The 26,874-nt window shown below is 40.5% G+C and overlaps 2 protein-coding genes across 2 annotated transcripts; one reads left to right on the top strand and one right to left on the bottom strand.

The window, feature by feature from the left end:
* Window positions 1-3,274: 3,274 nt before the first annotated feature.
* LOC123403279 lies at window positions 3,275-7,409 on the top strand. The gene is made up of 4 exons (XM_045097236.1): window positions 3,275-3,546; window positions 4,322-4,866; window positions 5,447-5,510; window positions 6,981-7,409. The coding sequence occupies exons 1-4, from the start codon at window positions 3,508-3,510 to the stop codon at window positions 7,179-7,181; spliced, it is 849 nt and encodes a 282-aa protein (XP_044953171.1). The 5' UTR covers window positions 3,275-3,507; the 3' UTR covers window positions 7,182-7,409.
* An 11,109-nt stretch (window positions 7,410-18,518) lies between these two features.
* LOC123403273 lies at window positions 18,519-22,906 on the bottom strand. Its single transcript, XM_045097225.1, has 6 exons — window positions 22,698-22,906; window positions 22,352-22,435; window positions 21,360-21,521; window positions 21,227-21,280; window positions 20,928-21,074; window positions 18,519-18,946 (listed from the first exon to the last, which is right to left on the bottom strand). Exons 1-6 carry the CDS (start codon window positions 22,809-22,811, stop codon window positions 18,575-18,577), a joined length of 933 nt encoding a protein of 310 aa, XP_044953160.1. The 5' UTR covers window positions 22,812-22,906; the 3' UTR covers window positions 18,519-18,574.
* Window positions 22,907-26,874: the final 3,968 nt, after the last annotated feature.

The following is a 26,874-nucleotide window of genomic DNA, read 5'->3' as shown; positions in this document are numbered from 1 at the left end:
GACTCGATGGTGCAACGAGGTCGCCAAAGACATGCAAAGCGATGTAGGGCGCGTTTGGTTACCTGCATAAGAGCCAGCCAGACCCGCACGGGCAGTTTTCTGCTTGTTTGGTTTCTTGGTTTGCACGTACTTTGGGCATGCATCCAGAAGAACGCGTGAATCGGTCGTTTTTCTAGAGTCACACCCGAGCAGTGCTACCCTAGGCATGTGGGTGTGGGAGTTTGTACACGTGGATGCGTTATGGAGACATCGTGTTGTTTCGGGAAGCAGCGTCATAAGTTACCCTCACCCCCTTCCCTCACTGCTATCCCTCATCTCTTCCCGACTCACACCAGTGGCAGTTAGATCCCTCGGTAGAGGTCCAAGCATAGTTTGAAGTCCGAGATCAAAGATCACATGAAAGGTTTATCCAAGTCCGGTCCTCCGGAGAGTAATACACTACGTCATGATGGTTTTCGTTATCCATGGTGGAGTGATACCTTGTGCGATGGGTAACAATGGTGTATGAGATTGATACCAAGAGTTGGCTATCTTTGGATAGATGAGGAGGGCGACGCTAGACCTCTCTTTATATAGGCAGTGGAGGTCTAAACTTTACATGGCGGTAGATGCGATCTGGGACTTTGCCGCCCTCCTAACTTGGGTGCCATGAAGGTCCTTTTCGCATCCTTAGGTTTGTTATTTCTTTTGGGCCTAGTGGGCCCCATTATATTTGATGAGGATGGGCTCCTACGCATTAGCTAGCCCCGGTACACGACCCCATTAGTAGCCCCGAGTGTGGCGGAGGTCACATAGGGTCACCGCGAGACCTTGGTGGGCTCTTGTCTTGCCTGCTAGTAGCTTGGCCGGGAGGCCGAGGTTAATTATTCTAGAGGCACATACTTTGAGGTGTCGACGTCTTGGTCTTGATCCTACCTCTCTGACAGAACTATCGTGATGTGGTCGCAGACCTCCACTCTCTTATCGACATCTTTTATCTTGGCAAAGGGGCCCATGGTCCTTTAGCATTTCCTAAGAGTCGCCCATGGCTCTATATTTTACGAGCTCATTAATTTGTTGCATGTTCTTTTCATATAGCATGTCCCATTGAACCAAATAGGTGTTCATTATGCATGACTTCATGTTTTTATACTTATCATTGTGAACATTGCACATTTAGTGTTTTATTCAATGTTTTATCATTTTTCTTCGTTTTCTTTTGTCTACGCTGATTTGGATCAACGTAGGACCAAGCACGATGAAATAACCAAGTATAGGTTTGATGCGGAGTCAGTGAGGGGCCAGACTTAGCCATTCCAGAGGTCAAAAAATGTGATTTTTTTCAAAGTTCTCCGAATCGAGATCAAAGACCACGAATGGATCGGTGACGTTCACATGAATCAAACGGGACTAAGAACTTCAAATTCCAATTTGTGTGGAGAATTGGCGGACGTTTTACCGTAGGAAGATAGATTCAAAGACGATGTTCGGCATGTCGTTTGACACGCAGATGGCTCCGAAAGTCGAGCTTCCAGACTGGATTATTCACTGGGTTTGTCCTCGTTCGATCTCATGAGATTCTTGGCTCGTAAGAGAGATTGAGAAAAGATTTGACTCATCTTGATCCCTTGGATGAAGCCCATCAAGAGAGAAGGCTACGGAAGCTCCTTATGCAAGCTACCCTCAACCCTAGTCGCCGCATATCATCTCATCTCATCTACATCGCCATTCATATCCTATACATCCATTGCAACTTTGTTTAGTACTTTGCATGCATTTTTTAGACTTCACTGCCACGAGATGCTTAGTATTTCTTCCTGCATGCTATCCATGTCACATTTATACTGATGCCAGATGCATGAATTCCCTGGCACATCATATAGGTGTCATGTTATATATTCAGGTTCATACCGGTGTACTAAGTGTGGTTTATCTTGGAGTAATTTTGGCAAAGTCCTATTTATCTGCAATGTAGCATTGTTGTTGTTTTTATATGATCTGTTAAAACGCAGGGCACTTGATGGTCTGGTTTGCATGCTTTCATTCAATCTATTAAAACGCAGGCACTTGGTGGTCTGTTATTCAATCTAAAGGCATGTGTTTTCACTTGCTAGTTCTTAATTATATCGTGTTTGCAGTTTTTCAGATAAAAACAAGCCTTTGTGTACAAAGAAGCAAATCCTACGTGAATCGTCAGCAAGCTCGCTCTCAAGTGATTGAAATCAGGATCACATTATTCCGGTCCATATCAGGGTCGGTGACATGTGGTGGTTTGACTGCTTGTTCAGCATGTATTATTTGTTTGCTTCGTTCCTTTGAAATTTAACGTGATGTGAATGTTATGTGATGGTTGTAACTTTTAAATGGATGTAATGGGGAGCACTATTATCAATTATCAATTTTATGCGGTTACATTTTGTTCATTGTAAAAAAATTAAAAGGACTGGTCAAGTGGTGTACTCCGTCACTCGCACCCCACCATCGCACCCTAACTCCGTCAATCACCCGCAACCACGCCACCCACGAGGCCATGGTTGTCCGTCCGCACTTAGGACGCACGCTCCACCCACAAACGCCACGCCTCCCACCGCTAGAGCCGTCGCCTTACAACAAGACATCCCCGAGACCTCCACAAAGGCCATGGCTTTTGATCTACCAATGGCCCTCGACCGACAGAGCCATCCGCAGACGCTCCGCTGGTAGAGTTGCACCAACCCGCCCGTGGCCAAGGAATGAGGAAGAAAGGGGAGCAGACGGATTCGGACCGCCACCGCTGTGGCGACAGGTGACGCGACCGCGTCGAGGCCACCCATCCCACCTACCGGGCTCCCTGTCGAGCACGAGGAAAAGGGGGGAGGAGCACCCTCGTGTCTGCCCATCATGGTAGCGGCACAACTCTCCGCGAGGTCATCTGCAAACGTGGCCTGCCGACTAGATAGACCAGATCGACCTGCCGGCACAACCGAGGTAGCTCATCAGGGAGGCCCTCCCGCATCGAGCGTCGCCGTCCAGCTGCAAGGGCCCGACTGAACGGATCAGTGGAGGAGCCACCTCCCGGCGACCCTGGGCAGCGGCCCGGGCTCTGCCCAAATACTTCTATTAGCTTATAGTAAGAGATTGATAATTAATCACTAGTTTTTGTGGGCAAATGCTGAATTAAGCATATCCCTTTGTATTTTGCCCAGGCTCCATGGATGGGCTAGCTCCGCCACTGAACGGGATTGCCAAAGCTAGTACAAGTGACCACACAGCAACACTACTAGCTATCCTAAACTCACACAATGACCCACACTACTAGCTATCCCACTAACTAACCCCTGGACTCTCTGTCCACTAACTCACGCATGCATACTAACTCAGTTCATAGTACCTCGGGAGGGAGCTTTGCCACGTTGTTCACGGGGCTTGGCTAATTTGCCACTCCCCTCTGCCTCTCTTTTATAAACACCAACCATCCTTTACTTGTGTGAGAGCTGTGTCCGGACACAAGAAGCAATCCCGCCCAGTTGAAACCCCTTTGCTTGTGCCATGGACGTCGTCGTCGCCGTGGAAAACCTGAAGCCCGAGGTGATGCGCCTCCTCCTTCCCTTCCCCTGTTTGGAATGTCCAGTTTGTTTGTTAGTTCGAGGCGTTGGTGGGATTTTTGTGTCGAGTCATTGAATGGATTTCTGTGTTCGTTCTTGTTCTGTTCATGGACGTGCGTATATGTTTCTTTTCTTTCCGCCACCCCAGATGATGTATTTTCTTTGCCATCCCCCCCCCCCCCCCCCCCACACACACACACATCCCAGAAAATGGATGGACAGAGATCTCATCTCAACTAGTGGGTGTGATCGAATCTACTTTGTTGATAAAATATAGATTAGAGAGTGGATTTTCAGCACACCCTTTATAAACAGTAAAATCACAACAAATAGAAAAAAACCTACACAATCTAAAACTTTGCAACATCAAAGATGATCAAACAATTTAGGTGTTTGCAAGTTTTCATGCCAAAAAAAACAATTGATGAGCTCTACACAGGAAAACATTTAAATGCTTCAAGTTTTGAGCATTTTTAGCACTGAAATCTAAAATTTGTTTGTACACCTTTCTCTACATGATATTTTGAAATTAAAACTTGCAAAAACCTACAAAGTTTGATCATCTTTGATGTTGCAAAGTTTCAGATTTTTTTATTTGTTTTCCTATTTTTTTGATTTTACTGTTCGTAGCTTTCTCATATAAATTAATACTCAAGTTTAGACATCGAAATTAGAGATGGCCTTGTATACAAAAACTTTTCATATGTTATATGTTGTAATTAAGTAGATATGACTAACTAGGATGTATATATTGTCAGGATTACACCATGCCTCAGCAACTAGTTGATTTAAGTCCAGGGCAGCTGCATAAGCTAGCGGAGTTGATCCATCGACAAGAAGTGCAGAAGTTTCAAGAGCTCAAGTTCCAGTCATACGCAGAGCAACAAAACTATCTCAAAAACGCCAAAGAGGCCCGTGATAAGGTGTACCATATCCTTGGCAGTGCACAGGAGATGATTATGGAGGCCGAGGCCGACAAAGACGCCACCAAGCAAGATATTGCTAAGGATGTCCATGAGTACTGCACCAAGGCCATCGGAACATCCCTCAAATTCATCCGTAGTTACAACACCCGTCTCACCTACCTTGATAAGGTCAAGACCCACAGTGATGATCTCATCAAGCAGCTAAAGTGTCTTGATCCGGCAACTCAACAGAAGGAAGCTCAATGCCTTGCTCTTGAGGCTGGCAGGTATAAGAAAGCTGCGCTTGAGGATGCCGAAAAGTTTGAACATTTTATACCAAATCAATTCTCAGAATGGCTCAAGGGTAACAAAATCAAGTTTCAGGATCTGGTGGCAGAGTATGTCCCTACATTTATTATTATTATTATTATTATTATTATTATTATTATTATTATTATTATTATTATATGAATTTTCTGAGCTCAAAGTGAGTACAATAATTTTATATTACTATTATTAAAATTTCACATAGCGGGAATTCATAACCGAAATTCATAAAATTTGATCTCGAATGTGTTGGTTTCAATAATTTAGTTATCTAACTTTAGTTTATAAAAATAGTAACATATTGATCTTTGCTTTTTTTAAATAAATATCCTTAGATGCATCCTAAAATTAATTTTCATATTGCATACATTTAGCACGTATCATAGATGTTCATATTTTTCAATATAAGTTTAATCAAACTTTATAAAGTTTGACTTTTACAAATTGTTATATGTGGACGTCGACTAAAAAGAAACGGGAGGGGGCGGTACTTGCTTAACATTTTTGGAATTTGTTTAACATTGCTTGACGTTGCCGAGAACAAACAAAAGCAAATTGGCATCACTTAGTGAACATAATCTCTGTTTAGTCTCTAGACTTAACTATAGTACTTATGCAGTAACAACAATTGTTTTCCCATTGTACTTGCAGTGATACCGCCAAGCCTGGTTTGAGGGGGGCTTTTAAAACCTTGGATGATACTCAAAAGTTAAAGGTATGAACTAACTTACTCTCTAAACCTTGCCATTTACAGGCTTATCATAAATTAGTTGCTTATATAAATTAACAATGTCAAAGGTATTATATTACACATATTTGCCTAAGTGATTAAATATTGTAATACACCATTATTGTGATTTGTATACAAAAAAGACCCGTGGTACTGCATTGCGCTCAAAAGATTTCATCGCAAAAAAAAAGTGCGCTCAAAAGTTTGAAAAGGGTAGTTTGGTTCACCCATGCTGTGGGATGGCCTGCGGCGTTTGAGATCTGAGCGACCGGTGGCACATGACTTCGGGGATGACCGACGGCATTTGGGATCTTGGGCAGCTGGGCCGGAGCAAGGGCAAGCCATTTATGGGAACCTCTCCATGAAGGCCGTAGCTGACATTCTTGAAAGAGGCATGCAAGATCAGCGAACAGATCGTGGTCTTTGGTTTGCAGCAGGAAGAAGAAGAAGACCGGCGAGGAACTTGCTTAGGAATTCAAGAAGGATATCGGGTTTCCCATGGAAATGTCCCACGCCAGCTTGCGTCGCCCTCAGCGGCGGCGACAAGATTACCGAGCAACAGCAAAGGGATAGTAATCAATTCCTCTCCCTGAACGTGAACCAAACAGACTTGGAAAAAACTCATTACACCACCGTCATCATTTTTAACGTTGTGGTCTGATTACGTTAGCATTACCGTCACCTCCTCAGTAGCATGGGCCGGTATATATGGCGTTGCCTGACCCGTGAGCATCTGGCTTGAATATTGGCAGGCAAGTTGATTATAGCTGTTTCCATTGGGTTGCGGTGGCAACTGCTAGACTTGACTTAATTACTACTTTAATGCCCACCGTATGACCTTCATTAGGAAGGGGTATAGGCCGATCTTGGCTATTGATGAGTCCATGGGGTGTACCGTAGCAAAAGTGGAAAAATTACTACATTTCAAGTTTTCAACTCACGGGAGTCAAGACATAGAAATGATTTAGGCTGCTTTATTAAGTGTTGTTTGTTGAACTGAACTAAACTGAATTGAAGTTATTCAATTTGGTGATTTGAAGTCCATTTTTAACAATGTAAACTACTCCCTCCATTCTTAAATATAAGACGTTTTGGCAGTTCAATCTATACTGTCAAAACGTCTTATATTTGTGAACAGAGGTAGTATATGTGAAGAATAGCAATATCGTAATCAAATGAAAGTTCGTATCAAAAACTTTCCAAAAGGTACTTGAATTGTCTTATAGTTTAATTCAAACAAGAAGTTATCATGCTTTGGAGTTTCAATTTGAACTAAAATGATATAGTTTCATACATTAGAATGGGGCCTTGCTTAATCTTTGAATTGCGCATAGTGAATGAACACAGATCAGGGCCTTGCTTAATCTTGGAATGAACACATGACTGGACCTTGTCTAATCTTAGAATGGGTCTGAGCATTTTCTAACTATCACTGCAATTTATCATGTTGGTCAGGCATATGACAATATTATTGCGGGAAGTGGACATGGAAAACCCATGGTGACTTACTCATATGAAGATTTGGGAAATGTCAAGATTGACAGTGGAACTAGCAAGATGAATATAACAGACGGGCTTAGTGGTTGTCGTGTGGCTCCTATGATTGATGGTCTCCAACTCGCTCGTCTTGTTACGCACAACTACCCCGACCTATGAACTGATTATCCCAGAATGCTACTACTCTACTACTGTTGCTATCTTTTGCTGTTGTTGCTGCTACTTTGTGCACTCCTTAAATAATACACCCGCCCCTGCGAGGAAGCTGTTGTATTCCGTGATACCATAATCTTAATTATATAGTTCATGAATGAATGTACTTCAGCTTTGTTTTCTTGTGGTATATATTATCATGCTCATATATACATGCTTTTATGCATATAAGTCCATATATTGTACCTTAATAGCTAAGTGCACTCCTACCATAATATCCATTGATCACCAGTGAAGACAAATAAAACCCACCTGGTTGTATTTTCGACAACGAATGGATTTTAGTACTCAAAATGAAGTATCAAGTAGATACACCCAAATGAGCACACACCTAGGCTCTGCATAGCTAAGATGTACGCGGCCAACACCAACACACACACATTCGTACAAAAACTCGCCGGAAAATAACGAAGTCATATATATAAGACCAAAGCTATGCCTAAATGAGAAAAGATTAAAAGAAACCTCTGAAGCGATCAAATCAGCGATCGACAAACTAGAACTATGACCATATTCATACCAACCATCTCATGACACCACAAGGATGACGAGGTTCTTCAATAACAACACCTCCTAGAAGGAAGCAATGCTCGAGCGCCGCCAACAATGTATCCAACAACCAAAGGTCGGAGTCTAGCAGGTTTTTACCCTAAAGAATCAGTCAAAACAATGCCTTCAACAAGGTAACCATACAACAATATCGCCATTGTCAGGTATAACCAACTCGGGCAAGACCTAGTTTTCACCCTGGAGCTGTACACGGGATACTCGAGAAGGACCACCATCAAAGTTAATCATGTGTTAGTTGCCACCACTTTTCCCTGCATCCATGTGTTGGGCTAGAAAACTAGCCGCCACCACCGCACAATCATACCCTCTGTGTCAAGCCATTGTCCACACAATGCATCTCACCTCAAAAGGAAACCAGCGACTCTCGAGAGAGTAATCCTCACAAAGATCTGGCGGCATAGGGAAGAAGGAGCACGTATTGCTAGCTGATACGTCTCCGACGTATCTATCATTTTTATTGTTTCATGCTATTATATTACCAATCTTGTATGAAGTGCCAAGTGCGAGTTGTTTTATATCATTTTGTATCATTTTGTGGGAACTAACCTATTAATCCGGTGCCAGGTGCGAATTATTGTTATTTGCTTTTTTTTCCCGAAAAACTATGCCAAAGGTAGTCCAGACGCGGTGAAACTTTTTTATGCTTTTTCTGGACCAGAAGACACTCGGGAATCGCCGGGAGGAGGCTAGAAGCCTCACGAGGAGACGAAAATGCTGCAAGGGGCGCTCTGGGGCATAGTCGCACGCTGCCCCCTTGTGGGCCCCCTGTTGCTCTATTTGCCTTATTCTCTAGCCTATAAATTCACTTTGGTTTGGCCACGGTTAGGCTAACCTGGCGATTTGAATTTTATCTATGTTGATTTGAAAAAAACTTAGTGAGAATGTCTCAAAAAAAAAAACCGAAAACGTACCCATGGCAAGAATGATCAAAGGCTCCGTGTAGCCCGGAACCGATAACGCTCGACGGAATTTCAAGTTAGTTCTTATGTATATGCAGGAGTAGGAGTAAGCACCTACAAGTTTCAAAGATTTAATCTAGAGCTTTCAGAGAGCTGAGTCTCAGACTGTGACTCACATATTGGAAAGACCCCACGTTCAGGTTCAGGAGTATTTGGAACGTAGACATACTATGATGAAAAACTGCACCTCTACACATTAATTGTAGTAAGCTTGCAACGACGATTAACATTGCAAAGAAAAATAGACACCCATAAAAAACACATGACATCATAGAAAAAGCTCACATTTCAAAATTCAAATGTATTTGAGTTACACAAATGAGACATATATATTTGGTGGTTCTGCATGCATACATAGTTCTGACTTAAATCGGCACATGTGCGTAAAATAGTAATAGCTTTTTCGAGAGAGTAGGCAAAACCCAACATGTTAGGGGTCCGTCCATGGACGGACGGTGAAGCTTCTCAAGCATGAACCGGCGTTGGAAGCTGAGGCTTCATACAGTAGGGATACCGGCAGCTGCAACCAGCGACGGCGAAGCAGAAACCAGTATAGCATGTTTCGTCACCGCATCTGGCGTCTCCCGTCGGTGCTCTCAGGACGAGGCGCTCAACTGCTATCCTTCTTGACTGCCCTGCTGCCATCTCCATCTCCTCCGGTGGTGAGCGAGCCATGGCCGTCGGAGCCGCCGCCGCGAGCAGCTGCAGAGCCACCACCAGCGTCGCCATGCCGAGTGCCTTCTTACGGGCGCTCTCCATACCTTTCCCTCATATGATTTTATGCTCCCCCTTTCTTCTTCCTCAGCTGTCTCACACAAACTATCACAGAAACAAAGGAGAAACAGGAGCTTGGCGTCACTTGTTCTCTTCTTCTGTTTCTCTTGGCTCAAAGTAAACATGATTGCAATGCTTAAGTAGGAATCCAGCACGCACTAAGCCACACGCTAACCTCGCTAACCCACTAACTCGGCCAGTATCACATGACTCGTCCAACATGCAAAACACGCGCACAAAGCTAGCTAACAAACTAACTAACTGACTAACAGATTTTCTCGGCTCCAATTGATTGTCCATCCCATGCATGCGCCTTGTCGCTTCACACTGTTATAGTGTATATGTAGATTGTCTAGTTTTTTTCATCGGTTCGGATTTTTCGTTGCATTGAAAAGTTTAGCATCGTATGAGCGTTTAAGGTCTTGAGTTCAAGTACTCGTTTTCACATCTAAAAAATTAAACGCTGCCTTCTTTGTGCATGTATAGGACTTTTGAGTCATACCTTTGACTCTATTCACTTGTTGACTTTCCATTCACACGTGAGAGTGGGTGTTGTAGTGTATAGTGGATTGTCTAGTTATTTTCATCGGTTCGAGCTTTTAATTGTGTTGACTAGTGCATGAAGCTTAACATACAAGACCATGCCGCATCGCACAACACTGCAAAGTGATCTCCAGCTTCATGCCACCGTTGTCATATTGCCGTGCTCATCTCATTGCCCCATAGCCCGACATCTCTCGCTCTTCGCAGCGTACAGCTGAAGCATCATTGACCTAGATACATTGTAATAGGACCATGACTAATGTTAGTGTTGTTGATGGTCGCAAAATAGTGTCGCAGCATGTCAGTGGGTTAAAGGCTAAGCACACCTATGTGCAACGCTATATTAAATTGAACTACTATGCGGAGGAGGAGGAACTATTTTCTGGTACGAGAAAACAATCAGGGACAACTTTTTCTTCTCGTTGGCAGAAAGATCAAATGAAGCAACGCCTTGTTTTCTCCTAGGGGCCTACTACGCATCCGTCACTTGAAGGGCCGTCCGATCTACGCGTAGCCGTCCGATCCGCTCCGGCCAGGCACCCCATAATTCCTGAAACGATGGCTGAGTTACAGAAACTTTTACTTTGTTGCAAGAAATAAATTTTGGACCCGTTAATTCCTGAAACAACGGTTGAGTTTCAGAAACAATTTGCTTGTTGCAGATTTTTTTTTCTTCGCCTTTCTGCAACATAGATACTTTTGCGGAAGAAATTTTTGTAACAAAGGTCATGTTTCAGGAATTTTTGCAAACAAAAGTCAAGCTGCGGAAATTTTTTGGAACGTTCATGGGCGGCTGGCGGCGGCCGGATGGCCGGCCGGCGTCGCGGCCGACAGGTCGGTGGGGTACCCGAAGTAGGTCATGCCGTAGGGGAGCTCCGCCGTGGTGAGGTACTCCGGGATGCTGTCCACGACGAGGTTGTCGGCGTCCGCCGCAGCCGCGGCGGAGCGGCGACACACTGCGGCCGAGAGGAGTTGGCGGAGCGGCGGCGCACTGCGGCCGAGAGGAGTTGGCGGAGCGGCGGCGCACTGCGGCCGAGAGGAGTCGGCGGAACGCCATCAGGCAAATCTAGTGGACGACCTCTCCGGTCGCGGAGTAGGTGGAGATCTGGCTGTGCAGAGGAGGTGGAGATCTGGAGGACGGTGGCCCAGTTTCTGAAACAACGAGCTAGTTTCAGGAAATTGTTCGTGATCGAGGCGAGATCCAACGGACTAGTGGGCGGCGGATGAATCGCGCCGATCGGCCGGTGGATGATAATCTTTTCCCTTTCTCCTAACATAAAATAGTTCCTCCTCTTCTCGTTGAATTTATAGCGTTGCACATATATAGGTGTCATTAATCTTTAACCCACTGACATAGTGACACGCGGCACTATTTTGTGATCATCAACAACACTAACATTTGTCATCTCATTTTATCTTATCTTACCTACTATAAAAGCAAGTTGTGTTTTTCTAATTTTTAATCCATTTATTACTAAAAAAATCTTATTCAAGATGGTACTAATTTTGTGTACGTCCGTCTATGAAAAAAAAAATCGGCTTCTCCAGAATTTTGTAGGTGGGCTGCATGCTGGCCCAGCGAAGCCAGCCCACTTATTATTTTGCCCACGCAGATGGGAAAATCCTATTTACCGTGAGTTTTTTTTTTTGAAATAACCACATATATTTCATTAGACAAACATATTACATAGAGTACATACATGGTCATCGCTTGAGACATACACATAAGTCTTACATTTTTTCGCCAAGAATTCTACAACAAGTGAAAATAAAATTTTACTAGTAAAGAACCTTGTGCCTTGCTGAATCGTTGTCCACCTTTGTCTACCACCATTGCCATGGCGAGGCGAGAGAAAAGAGAAAACATCCACCATACCAAGATCTAAGGGAGCATCTTCGCATACAAGAATGCTTTTCGAGTCGATTAACCGGACCGCCGCAAGCGACGAGACCGAAGCTTTGTGGCACATCTGCCGGGGTTCATCCCCGTGTCCATTAGAGCTTGGCGCCATCAACTTCATACAACATGATTGAAGAAACGAAACGTCGTCGTCTGCCGCCATCCACGCAACTGCAAGACCCCAAACACAACTACACAGGCCGAGCTCGCGACCGTCTAAGAGGACACCGAGCACCAACCAACAACACTTACACTTGCTAGATCCGAAGACCACCGAGAAGACCTGGCTACCTGCTCCTCGGCGTCGCCAGTGAATGCGTCGTCGAGGTGGGAGAAGAACAGAAGCACTTTATTCCAAGGACGCGGCACCGTCCTCACCACCGAAACGACTCCCCACAAACAAACATGACCAACCCTTCCAAATAGCGGAAGTAGAATCGCTTGGGTCCCCACCCCTATACGTCGCCACAGAGGCAGACGGAGGAGGCGAGGACCCGCAGCCTCGGCAATGGAGAAACGGGCAGAAACGTCGCCTACAAATCACGTGCAACCGTCCACGAGCGAAGAGCGAAGCGGTTTGGGGGGTTAGAGCTTCGCACTTGGACCCCAAGAATGGGCTGGCCCATTATCCTTTGTTTTTGTGTTCTATTTTTATTTTAATTTTCCTTTCTGTTTTGTTTTCTCCCTTCCAAGTTTATTTTAATTTTAAAATGATTTCCTAAATTCAAAATATTCTAAAAACGGTTAGAACCAAAGAACAATTGGAAAATGTTCAGAATTCTAAAATTCTATTGCTATTTTGAAAAATATTCAGAACTTCAAAAAAAGATTCCCAATTTTGCAAAAACTGTTTGAGTTTTCAAAAATTGCTTGAGATTTTAGAAAATGCTCCAAATTAAAAACAAATGCTTTACTGAAATGTTCGCAATTCAAAATAGTTTTTGCGTATAAAAGATACACATTTTCTAAAATTATTCCAAATTTTCAACACATGTTTCCGTTTTAAAAAATTGTTCACAAATTCAAATAACGTTCATGTATTTATAAAAGTTTGGTCTTTTCAAAAAATTGTTTGTGAATTGTAAAAAAGTTTGTATATAACATTGTCACGTTTTCTCAAAAGTGTACATAGTTTTCGAATAACAGTTAGGGTTCTAAAAAGTATTTCATGTTTCCAAGAATATTCGGAAACTTCATACCTTCAAATCCCCTGATTAAATGGAAAATAGATCACTGCTTTAAAGTCATAGTGAAGTAGGAAGTTTGACATGAAGGATCTTGTTGCTGCTAAGAAAATTTTGGATATGGAGATTACATGGGACAGAAATTCTGGTTTGCTTTTTCTTAGTCATCAAAGTTACATTCAAAAAGTGCCTCATCGTTTTAACATGCATGATGCTAAGTCAGTAAGCATTCCCATTGCTCCTCACTTGAGATTTTTATTTTCTCAATGTCCTAGTATAGATGAAGATTTTGAGTATATGTCAAGAGTTCCATATTTTAGGGATGTCAGTTCTTTAATGTATGCCATGGTGTGTACTAGGCCTGATTTATCATTTGCAATGAGTTTGGTTAATACTCCCTCCGTTCTTAAATATAAGTCTTTTAAGCGATTTCACTAAGGGACTACATACGGAGCAAAATGAGTGAATCTACACTCTAAAGTATGTCTATATACATCCGTATGTAGTCATCTAGTGGAATCTCTAAAAAGACTTATATTATGAAACGGAGGGAGTAGATAGTCCCTCCGTTCCTAAATATAAGGTGTATAATTTTTTTTAAAGTCAACTTCTCTAACTTTGACCAAGTTTGTAGACAAAAATATCAATGTCTAGAATACCAAATCATTATCCCTATATTCACCATGAAATATATTAAATTTTACTTATTTAGTATTGTACATCCTTATATATTTTGCTATAAACTTGGTCAAACATAGAAACCATTTGACTTTTTGAAAAACTAATACACCTTATATTTAGGAACCAAGGGAGTATATGGCTAATAATGGTAAAGAATATTGGAAGGCGGTTTAGTGGATTTTCATGTATCTTCGTGACACTTCCAATGCTTGTTTGAAATTCGACGGGACTTGTGAGGGACTAGGTGGCTATGTGGGTCTAGATTTTGCTTCCAGCGGTTTGGACAAGAGGAGGCCCCTTACATGTTATGTGTTCATGGTTGGTGATTGTGTTGTGAGTTGGAGGGCAACACTACAGCCAGTAGTTGCCCAATCTACCACTAAAACAGAATACATGGGTATTGCAGAAGCATGTAAAGAATCAATTTGGTTGTAAGGTTTGTATCCTGAGCTTTGTGGAGATAATTCTTGCATTAATATGTTTTGTGACAGTCAAAGTGCCATATACCCCACTAAGTATCAGATGTTCCATGAGAGAACAAAGCACACTAATGTCAAATACCATTATGTCCGAGACATTGTTGACCTGAAGGTATGCAAGATTAATACTCATGATAATCATGCTGATATGTTCACAAAGCCAGTTCCTGTTGCTAAGTTTGAGCTTTAAAGCTCAGACTTAGTCGGTATAACTCATTAGTCCTAATGGTTGTTTGACGCTGAAGTGCTTTCTTTGTTGTTCAGGGAGAAGGTTCTCGTTCATGCTACAAGATGGAATTTGTCTCAAGGTGGAGCGTATTATGTTATGCTCCAAATTCATGTATAAAGAGGAAGGCTAACTTCCGACGAGCGAGCGTAGTGAGGCCCGTTGCCGGTAGGCTTGGGCCAAAGCGGATCGGTATTGACCTAGGTCACATGTGTCATGTATACCTTTTGTAAGCCGCCGCACGGGATAAGTAGATCAGTTTAAAACTCGAGATCGATGCTTGTAGGTATTGCAAGGATAGTTCAACCACTTGAGTTGTTCCCAAGTGAAAAAATTAGTAGGAGAACCAAGGGAGCTGCAAATGTCTTAGCTAGGAGAGAGGGTTATTTGTCTCTATAGATGTGCCCTTCTCTTTTCCCTTGAGATTGTGGATCATGTTGGGCTAATCTATTGGTCTACCTTTGTGAATGTCACACCCGATAAATTCCCCACACGCTCTATGCAACTCTTGTTTACTACTGGCTTTTCAGTTCCACATTTTTTCTACCAAAAGGTTGATAACCCACAAGTGTGGGCGACACAGATCTAGCTCCAGTTCATCAATATAATGTAGGCATGTATTCCATATATAGTCATACGTGCTTGCGATAAGAACTTGCATGACATCTTTTGTCCTACCCTCCCGTGATAGCGGGGTCCTATTGGAAACTAAGGGACATTAATGCCTCCTTTTAATAGAGAACCGTAACAAAGCATTAACATATGGTGAATACATGAACTCCTCAAACTACGGCAATCACCGGGAAGAATCCCAATTTATGTCACCTTGGGGGATGCGGATCATGACACGTAATAGGTGACTATGACTTGCAAGATAGGATCCAAAACACTCTTATATTCATGAAAACATAATAGGTTTAGATCTGAAATCATGGCACTCGGGCCCTAGTGACAAGCATTAAGCATAGCAAAGTCATAGCAACATCAATCTCCGAACATAGTGGACACTAGGGATCAAGCCCTATCAAACTTCACTCGATTACATGATCAATCTCATCTAATCTCACCACCGTACAACAAGCCTACAGACGAATTACTCACTCCCGGTGGTGAGCATCATGGTGGTGTTGATCAAGAAGGGTTGGTGATGACGACAGCGACGAATCCCCCTCTCCGGAGCCCAAAGCGAACTCCAGATCAGCCCTCCGGAGGAAGAACAAGAAGTGGCGGTGGTCCGTCTTGTGAAACGCGATGAAATCTTCTCTCCCCCTTTTCCTCCGCGAATAGGAATTTATAGGACAACAAATAGGGTCGGAGGAGCCACAGGGGCCCACAAGCCATCAGGGCGCGGCCAGGGCCTGGGTCGCGCCCTGTTGGCTTGTGCCCCTGGCACACCTCCTTCAACAGGTCTTGGCTCCATAATTCATTATAATTCCCAGAAAAATTCACAAAAAGTTTCGTCAAATTTCGAGAACTTCTATTTCTGTACAAAAATAACACCAAAATGTTCTGCTGAAAACAACGTCAGTCTAACTTAATTTCATCCATATCATGCAAATTAGAGTTTAAAACAAGAGAAAAAGTGTTTGAAAAAGTAGATACATTGAAATTAAGATCAAGATCTAAATTAAGTGAAAATTTTGTAAAATACGCACAAGCAAACATATCACGACTAGATCAAGACGCCAATAAACAAGGTATACTGACTGGTAAAAAGATGCATCAGAGAGAGATATTTAAGTTAATCGATAATATTAAACAATAGTATAATTAAAACTGCTCCTCTGGATAGACGTTGCCGTAAGCCAACCAACGAAAACTTGATTGTCTCCACTCGTCACTTTGGCTGCAGCTCCAATACTTGATTGAAGCAAAAAAAGGTTTGCTGGTTCCAGGCAGGTCACCATGGTTGCAACGTCTCCGTCTCTTGTTGCAGGCAGGTCACCATGGCCGCCATCGAAGCAAAAAAATCCGCCGATACTTGATTGAAGCAAAAAAAAAAAAAAAAAAAATCTAAAGCAAGAAAACTGCCAGCACTTGGTTGGAGCAAAATGATTTCGCGGTTTCACCAAAAATGGCCGGCGTCTGGTGCAAGTATGGCGTGGCGATGACGAGGAATCAGGCATGTCAAATTGGACAACAGGCAAGTGGTCATGAATCCGCTCTTGCTCTGCAGCACACGGCACCTTTTGCTCCATCGGTCTTGCTGTGCGGCATCTCTCGCGTGGATACGTCTATTTTGATCTGTGGTGTTGCCACCTACGCCAAGGGTCTTCTCAACCCTGGAGATGACGTGCAGCACGGCGTTGTCCGACGCTATGCCGGGGACGCCGTCGGCCTGGCAATGGCGTCTGCAACGACTCATTTTCTTCGTCGAGGAGGTTGATGACCGAGGCGGCGCTTCGGCGGGTTGGCATGCTTGGAAATGGTAGAGCGGCTATAGGTTGCGCTTGTTGTGCCTCAGTGTGTCGCGTGCTGCCTAGGCTTATGCCCAACGTTGGTGATGGGAAACCGATGAGAAGTGGCGGGAAATGGTGGCGTGTTCGGATAACGTCATGAATATCTTAGCGATGCTCCAAGCCATGAACGAAGGAAGCACGATGCGTGCACGTATATTACTTACCCACAGGTGTGCTCGATATACTCGTGTGCGCAATAGAGGTTATAGAACAGACAATTCACACCAAAGAATTGTATGTCCTATCACTATACCTTACCATAACTCGGGCCAGGCCTAAAAAGCCCATAGCAGGACACCCATGCACAGGTCAAGCCCGGCCCGACCTTTCGGCTTACTTTTCAGGCCCAAGCTCGGCTCATCAATGCAAAAGCCGGACGGGCCTCGGGACAGGCCTCCTCCCTAAAACGCATTTATGTCAAGCCTAAGCCGGACCTGCCCTGGCATCCGGGCTCAAAATCTAGGCCCAGACCCGACCCATGGGCAAGACCGAGACAGACCGGATCGAGCTATTTCGTGACAGGTTTTCCATGGCCACATATGGCTGACACATGTTGGCACAGAAGAGTTGACTTTATGAACTGTGTGTATAACTTTCAAATCATCTCACACAAGTATTTATGTCACGCTTCGTGTGCAATGCTTCAAGCCATCGCAAACATTTTGTGCTTGTAAATCATTTGCCAAGAATGCACGTGGTGACACACACAGAAATGTATGCATTATGAACACGTTCGCACATGAACACATTAAGGATCGTTAGAATGGTGGCCAACCAGCTACGCCACTTTGCGCATGTTGGTTAATCACAGTGAGAAAGTCTTTGATTTTTTTAGTCTTTTTCAAATGTCAACCAGTTATGCCATGTGGCACATGCTGGTTGGTCGCAATGAGAAAGTTTTTGATTTTCTTAGAATTTTTTTAAAATAAAATTGAGACTTTTTCCTTTCAAGAATTTTTTTTTAGTTTTTTTCCTTTTTAAGATGGTTGTGATGTTCACATATTATATCATTTTTTTATTTCAAGGTATAGGTATGATGTGCACAGCTTCCTCTTAAGCGCCCGCTACGTCGGACCCCAACCACTAGTGCAAATTTATAATTAGCACTTAGCAGTGTGTTAACTATTACATGTGGTCTTCATCACCTAATCGTGCCCGATGAATGGACCAATGCACACATTTCGTTTTCTAACACGAGAGTATATTTTGTTATCGTTTGAGATTTCTGCATCGCAGACAATTTAATTGATTGGTGTGCGATATATGTGTCGTCTTAGGTCCTTCCAATATTAGTGCGAGGTCCAATGATATGGTATCTGCTGCCGTGAGCCTTCATTAGTTTGACTTACTATCGCCACCTAGCTCGTGTCACAAGTGCACGTATTAGGAATGGCTTAAGTGCATGATGAAAACCAATAGGTTGATAAACTAGGGACCATGGTGATAATCAACATCAAGACCAATTTGGAGTTTGACAAAATAAATGAAATAAGGGACAATCTTTCGCCATTAAGTATCATACTATGTTTTATTATTGAATCCAAATGGGAATACAACTTTTGTGTCAACCAACACAACCACTTGGTCCACCATAGTGGAACATATAACCCTTCTTATAATCGAGAAATAAATCATTTGCTCTATAACAATCTAGCCTATCAACTAACTTGACCATGGGAACGTCAAAGAGGGTATAAGAATGACCATTTGGGTTGATATACCGAATGTGCTTGAAATACCCAGATTTCTTATCATCATGATCGGGGAAGTGGCCGCTACCCATTGGAGGACCATGTGCATTCTTCAAGTAATTCACGAATCCAGTCAAGGCTTGTATACGTGGTGTTCCACGGCAAAGCTTCTTTGGAAAATGTCCCAACAATGATAGTTTTTCTAAATCATGACGGTACACCACCCAATCTTCGGAATTTGGATCCTGTAGTCAACGAAAGATTGATGGTCAATAAATTTCATACACAATAAGAGTAGAGAATAAGTTGTTATTAGCAAAAAACTTTCGGTGACAATACAATTTCCTATATTCTAATTAATGTTACATATTTTCTTAATAAGATAACAATGGATATTACTTATTAACCATGTGAATTTATGGCTGACTAATTTTCACTCTAACAAAATCTATATTTGTTAATTTTGATCCTCCATTCTTAAATAGTACTAATCCACTAATTATTCTTTTGTTCATGCAGCCATGATACATGAACAAGTCATACCACATCAACAAGTTATAAGTTAACTTTTCTTTCTCTACATGCAGCCATACAACATCAACAAGTTATGCATGTTCGTCTTAAGTTATATTTTTTACATGTGCTTATTTTTTTTCTATCCATGCAGTCCTACCACACCATCAAGTCATGCATGCTCCTCATAAATTATTACTTTGTATTAATTTTTTGTTGTCATGAAGGGATTGTGTGTTGGACACCATGAGGATACCTATGTAGTTCATGTTTCACTTTTTTTGAAAAATGACATTACATTAATCGCAATCCTACTTTTTTTCTCTTTTGTAGTTGTTGTTATAGCAGGGAGCTCCTATGCGCCGCATTTTCGGCGAGTAGCCAAACGACGAACACAGAGGCAGCAACCTGGGCCAGCCCAGTAGGCACGCGAGTACTATAGCGTTTCCTCTTATTCTTTCTTTCTTTTTTCCTTTTTCTGTTATTTGTTTCATGTTCTATTTATTTTATTTCCTTTTCCTTCTCTTTCTTGTTCTTCAAAATTTCAATTTTTTTCAAAATTTCAAAACAATGTTCAGAAGCTCAAAAAATGTTCCTATTATTATTTTTATTCAAAATTCAAGAAATGTTTCCATATTTTATTAACATGTTCACCTTTCAGAAAGTATTCATAACTTCAAAAAACGTTTGGAATTTCAAAAAATGTTTGGGATACTCAAATAATGTTCATTTTGCCAAATTTATTTGGGATTTTCCCAAAATATATTCTTGATTTTAAATTTTGAATGAATTTAGAAAAAAGATATTTTTAAATTCCTTGACAATTTTGAAACATAAATGTTTTTATGAAAATCGTGAACAAATTTTGAGATTGAAACTAATTTTGTACACAGGAACATTCTATGAAAATGATGAACAAATTTTGAAAAGGAGAACAATTTTTAAACACGAAATATTTTTATTAAATCATGATTTGTTTTGTTGAAAAAGCAAAACATATTCCTAAATCCTTGATGTTTTTACAAAATACGATTTTTCTTTAAAAATGTGCAGTTTTTGGAATACGAGAACAATTTTTGAACCAGAAACATTTTTTAAAATATGAATACATTTTGAAAGCAAGAACATTTTTTGCAATTCCTGATTACTTTTTAAGCAAGAACATTTAAATATAAATTGTGAACAAAGTTTTGAGCACGATAATATTTTTTGAAATTCAAAACTAAAATTATAAAATGTCAAACAAAAGGATTAGGAAAGGAAAAGTGAAAATAAGAAATAAAATAGGTCAAAACGAAATAATAACATTTTTTGAAAATCTGGTACATTTTTTTAACTTATGATTTTTTTTTTCTTAAAAACAGAAACTATTTGAAATTTAGAACGTTTTTATATAAGCAAAAACATTTTTCGAATTTTATGAAGAATTTTTGAACGTGAACTTAGTTTAAAACATATAAAATAACCTTGGAAAAAAAGAAAAAAGAGGAAATAGAAAGCAAAAAAAAAGGAAAGGAAAAAAGAAACAGAAAGAGAAACTGGAAAACGAAAAAAGATTAAAAAAAAAGGTAAAAAAAGGTTCAGGAACCTCCTGGAGCCTCGACAATTCGTCGCAATATGCTGCGAATAGGGTTTTCCGTTATAGCATGCGTGTACGTGTTTAATTTCATGAGGTTTCTGCAACACTGTGAGATTATGGGACAAATGGTGCACCTGGTTGAGGCTAAGCCTAACCGAGTAGTCTTGTTCCCCATAAATTGATGGAGGAGCAATGGCTTGTCCAGGTACCAGATTAGCTCCACTTGCAGAAACAAAGCCTGGGCACTTCAAGTTGTAGCACCCCCTTGATTTCAAGTCCTTCTGAGGAATAAAAAAAAGGAAACATGTATTATTATGGATGTAAAGAGACTTGTAGTTAGTCCAATAATGCCTCTAACTCCTACAAAATACCAAAAACTATATGTGCACCAAAATAATATATAATTTGTTAAAATGACATTGATTATACTTACAGTCCAATATGTAAAGAAGCGAATATCTTTGTTGTGGTATAAGGAGGGGGAAATCTGTAATAAAAACATGATTATGAAATAGTAGTTTATTCAAAAGTAGTTGAATTTACAAGAATGGGTGATATGTTTATACGTGAAATCCAACTTGAATTAAGTTGTAGTTTCCTCCATCTTGACAGTACATCTGTAAGGATGTTCCAGATTCTTGGGAGTTTTCTTGATTTGGTGAAGCCCATATACTCATCTCAGCTCGAAGGCCATAGAATTGTCCTGGCTTTGTGTGCCACATTGCATACTAATGAGAGAAAAGTATAGCTCAAATTAGTAGATAACTAGAAAAATGTATAGAGAACGACATAATAAACAAGTGAGGTTGTGTATTCTTGGCCTTATATGAGGTTCACCTACCATACATCTACAATGCGTAATTTTTCATCCTCTTTTGTATTTAGTCTAGATTTTTTCCATCGGCATTTGTTGAGTATATCATGGAATTTAGCTTCCTCCATAGGATGACGTGTCATTGCAACGAAGTGTACCATTTGTGGTGATGCATGGAATGATTTAGTTCATGTGCATTGTCGATGGTGTTACTCGAGTTCTTAGGCTGAGAACATCTTCTCTCATCTCATGACAGGCGGAAAACAATATTTGGTTCTCTCTTTGATACATGTGAAGCGTATTTCCAATAGAGTGTGTCTTATATGCCTTTCTAAATCTATAATTATTGGTATTTTGGTAGCATGTTTTGTATGTAATGATCATTGCTTTCGCGGTATATAGGGCATCAAACTTAGTTTATTTAGGTGTATGCCTTTTTATCTGGTGTTTATGTACCACGTTGTCTCTCTAGCCATTGACCATAAATTAGCTTGACGAACTATGATTTAGTCGCATAACTAATGAATGTAGATTTATATTGTTTTCTCTTTGTGGTTTAACTATGTGATTCTTATATTAAAAATACCTTGAATTTTCCTTTTATATTTATCACGTGTCACTATGGTATACATTGTGATGTTTTTTGTGGTCAATATTCACCAAAAAATCAACAAAGCATCCCAAATCTAATACATGAAAAAGTAAAGAGATATATAGAAAGAGAGTTGGAGCAAGTGTGTGTACATGAGAAATAATGCCGCTTCCTTCATCCTTGATATTAGCTCTCCAAGGAAAATGTAAAGATTTAGGTGTTAAAAGTGTGGTGTTCTGCAGAGCGAAATGTTAGTCCGTGACTGGTTAGCATGTATAATTGATACACAAATTCCTTGAAGGATATAAGTATTTGTTTCCATATATTTATCCTACATTTTAGTTGGGAATATAAGTAACATAGAGTAGTTATGAATGATTACAACCAATAGAAATTATCAATATTAAGAGGTCAAATTGATAGAAGGACGGGATGAATACATAAACCAATTGATAAAGAGTTCTACATGTCAAAAGCTAAAAGTAAAATGTTGGTTACCTTCTCATCTGTCACAAGATTGCCATCTATGTCTATCGAATCAACCAAGGTGAGTTCCCAAGTTCTACATAAAAAGCACACTAAGACTAGTATGACAACATAATCGCCTCCCATTTGTATGGGTAATTGTGCTCCTATGAACAAATTAGTAACTTATATGTATGATTTGTATGGATGATTCCTTACATACATGTATGCTCTTTAGAGAACACAACTTATATAGAACCAAGCCACATTATATTTTTGGAAAGCTTTATATGGCATCATATTGCTGATGTACTCAACAATTAATGAGTACTCATCCGGTTCACAAATCTTTCTAAGAGTTGGGTATAAATTAATTATTCAATCAATTTTCATTAAATACGGATTTGGTTTACATCCAATTAATGATTGCTTAGTGGATTATGTTTTTATAAGGATATAGATCAATTTATGCATAAATAATCATTAATAATGGACTTTATGTACATCCTAGGAAAGGAAGTATGATGATCTATATTTTCTAATATGCAAAACAATTTGTGTTGTGTCAATGTTCCTCTAAATGTGGACCTTCTTTACATCTAATGAATGTTCGATTTATGGCATATCTTTGTCTGGATACGAATATAGATAGACTTTTCATCACATTTAATTTCATAATAGACTTTATTAACACTTTCTCGGTTTAATCCATATATCGGTTAACTTAAAGGGAGTTTCCATATTAATTGTAGGGAAATTGGGCTAATGCTAATATTAAAACACCTACAACACATGGGACCTTTAAATAACCTGGATACAAACATATACTATATATACCACATTGACAATACCCATATTTTAAATGACCCACAAATCTCATTAATCACAATTCATTGCCTACAATCTACGACCATGATATGTTTCAAATGTATATTATATTTTTTGCTTGTTTCATGTCATATTTATATTAAATTATCATCGTTTAGCACTTATTTTAATCATTTTATATTATTGTTTCTTGACTAATCTATTAATATAGTGCCTAACGCCATGTGTTTTCTTGTGATTTTTGGATTTCCTAGGAAAAGATAATTTTATCAGGTTTAGAAAATCCTAGAAACATGCAATGAATGTGTGGGATCCATAAGCTTCCGGGGGGATTGACATAGGCAAGGGGCCACACAACGGCCCTCGGGCCTTATGGGGTCTGTTCCCTTGTCGTGTGCCCCCACCTAAGCCTCTACTAAATTTACCGCTTCTCAGTCACCGTGCATGTACATACTTCCTACGTTCCTAAATATAAGGTGTATTATTTTTTTTAAGTCCAACTTCTCTAACTTTGACCAAGTTTATAGAAAAATATATCAATGTCTAGAATACTAAAACATTGTCACTAGATTCACCAAACAATATATTTTTATATTTGACATATTTTATATTGTAAATATTTATAAATTTTGCTATAAATTTTGTCGAACATAGACAAGGTTTGACTTTTTGAAAACCTAATACACCTTACATTTAAGAACGGAGGGAGTGCCTTTTAAACCAATCAGGAATTTGTGACATTTTTTCGCCACAACATGTCGTCGTTTATTCACGATCCAATCAAGAGGCCTTTTGGGTACTCCGACCGAGGGGGAAATCTTTCAAGGGGGCCATCTCCATCAACTTGATGGCCACGATGATCACCCGTTAGTAATTTTCTTTGGACTATGGATATCTTGCAGCAGCTAGTTGGTTTTTTCTCTTCCATGTTTGTCAATAAAAAGATCACGTGAGCTGCCCTACATGTCCGTGATTCATTTGATTTAATTCTTACGGTGTGGTTGTCAGGATATGATGAATTGTTACTTTATGATCGTATTTATCCATGAATTCTTTTGAGATATATTTTGTTTCTTCTTTGCATAACCCTTATTCATAAATGCTCTCTAGTCTATTCTTCTTTCACTGGCAAAGTTGGGGGTTTGGTATACTAGGGGGAGTTTTGTATGATAGTTGGGTTCAATCCTGCAAGTAATATACCGCAGTGACAAAAAATAGAAAAGAATTGCATTATGTTATTGCCGCTAGGGTCAAAAAGATGATTGCATATTTGTCCTTTGAATGCAGGGTGAAGACGATATATCATGAGTTGATGTCACTATTTCAAGCCATTAGAAAACTAAACTCATTAAGTTATCCATTGAGTGAATGCCTATTGAGAAGTTTAAGTCATAATCTTTTTACTTAATAGTTAAAATAGTTAATACTATGAGATGTATGCTAGATGGTGGTCTTGGGGTAGAATATTAGATATAGATGTAGTTGAATGGCACTCTATAGATTTTGGTATGTGATTCTCATATGCTAATTATGTCATGGATAATCACAATCATAAATATTGCAGTTTAATCCATGCTCAATTGTAATTCGTTTATCACATAGTGTTACCTTTTTGGAGAGAAACAACTAGTGAACCTACTAATCCCGGACTACCTTCTTCCTATAATCTTTCAATCACAAGACAAACTTTCTTTTACTTTCTTGTTGCAATCAAATCTTCCATACACTTGTGCTTTTAATTCCTCCAAACTAGTGAAGCTACTCAGGTTGACAACCTCACTAGCTCTTAGTTGGCGACACAGAGACGTTTTATTTTGTTTTGTTTGTATGTGTATGTACCAATCACTAGTTACAATTTCGTAGGTCTTGTGGATTTGTTAAGCCTTGAGATGACTTGAGAGGAGATGTTGCTTGTTGCAAACCCTTGCACTTGGGCCCCAACACCTTCATAATTGAGAGGATGAGAGACTTTTTCTGGCGCCATTGCCTCCTGAAAAACAAATACAGACCAGCAAACAACAAATATAATCTGGTCACAAATGCAATGTATGTTACCAAACTATGCGCACAATATGCTTTTAAGCCTGCATTAATTTAGCTTGTCCCTGTTGAGTCACGTATGCAAGGGTAAAAAAACATCGGAGTGCAGGCTACCAAACATGTCCTTAGAGAAACTCCCGTAGATCCCGTGAAATACCAGTATAAAATAACTATCGTTTTACATTATGAGGCAAAAAAAATCCATCGTAGATACCACAAAATGCATTATCCTGTAAAAAATTGTACATCTCCCCCCTAAAAAATGACCCTCGTACCCTACATATACAGGTTTGCACGCAATTTTTGCACAGACCTGAAAAAAGAGAATTGGTTCGCAGGAGAAAATTTTGATGTAGCAGTGGCTGGTGGTCAAGATCCCGTGCGTCGTCAGTCTCTCGATGAATAAGTGGTGTGAATTTTGGGTTCACGTCCAGAACTTTCATGGGTAGATGGTGCTTGGTCGAGGTTGACGGTACTTCTACCGCCTCCATAGGGTCGTCCCCAGCGACTTTGTTGTCCTGCGGATCTCTGGCCTTGCCCTGAAGGTGCATATCTACAACCACGATAGCTCCATCTGGTGCAGCATGCGCTGCAGCAGGCACAACTGCATCTGGGACATTTCGCTCACTCTGTAGATGGTGTGAACTTAGTATGAACTTGTTCGTTAATTTGCGGTGATGGGGACAACTTATGCCGTGAACTGTTAATATTATGGCCAGGGATCAACACCTTGGGGTGAAGCTGGGGCATGAGATGCCTCTGTTGTTTTGAAACCTATGCCCTACTAGTAATATGCATGTTTACCCGCTGTTAGCTGCTTGTTTATTGTTGTTTATCTGTTGTGCTCTTATTTAGTGCTACTGACTGCTGTTGTGTTGTTAATGTGGTGGCAAGGCCATCATATTTGAATGAGGTGAGCAGAAAACAAACGTGTATACACGCAAACAACTGTTGTTTGCATCTTCTCACCCGTAAAATACATATGTGAGCAACCAAATAGCTCGCCCTAAAGTGGTCATTGATCAATGCTGACAACCAAAGAACATGTAAATGATGATTAATTGCCTAGTTTTTTCCAACCAAGATGATGGAGATGTATATGAAATGCAGGACATACATGTTGGAGAAGGCAACCAAACAACATGGAGATGATAGTTTTCTCAAATAAAAGACAACCAAACAACTAAACAACAACCAAACGGAAAACCGCGCTTTGCGTCAAATAGTCGGACGATAACACAGGGGGCGATCAACTAGGCCGGCCCATCTCCCTCTGCAACCTTATTCAAAAATTAAACATGACCAACTCGGTTTTCTTCTATGTCTTTTTTCTGTTCTTTCC

Source organism: Hordeum vulgare, chromosome 1H (genome assembly GCF_904849725.1).
Source record: "Hordeum vulgare subsp. vulgare chromosome 1H, MorexV3_pseudomolecules_assembly, whole genome shotgun sequence".
Lineage (NCBI taxonomy): Eukaryota > Viridiplantae > Streptophyta > Magnoliopsida > Poales > Poaceae > Hordeum > Hordeum vulgare.
Note: the sequence above shows the minus strand (reverse complement) of the source record. Positions and strands in the feature narration are given on the sequence as shown.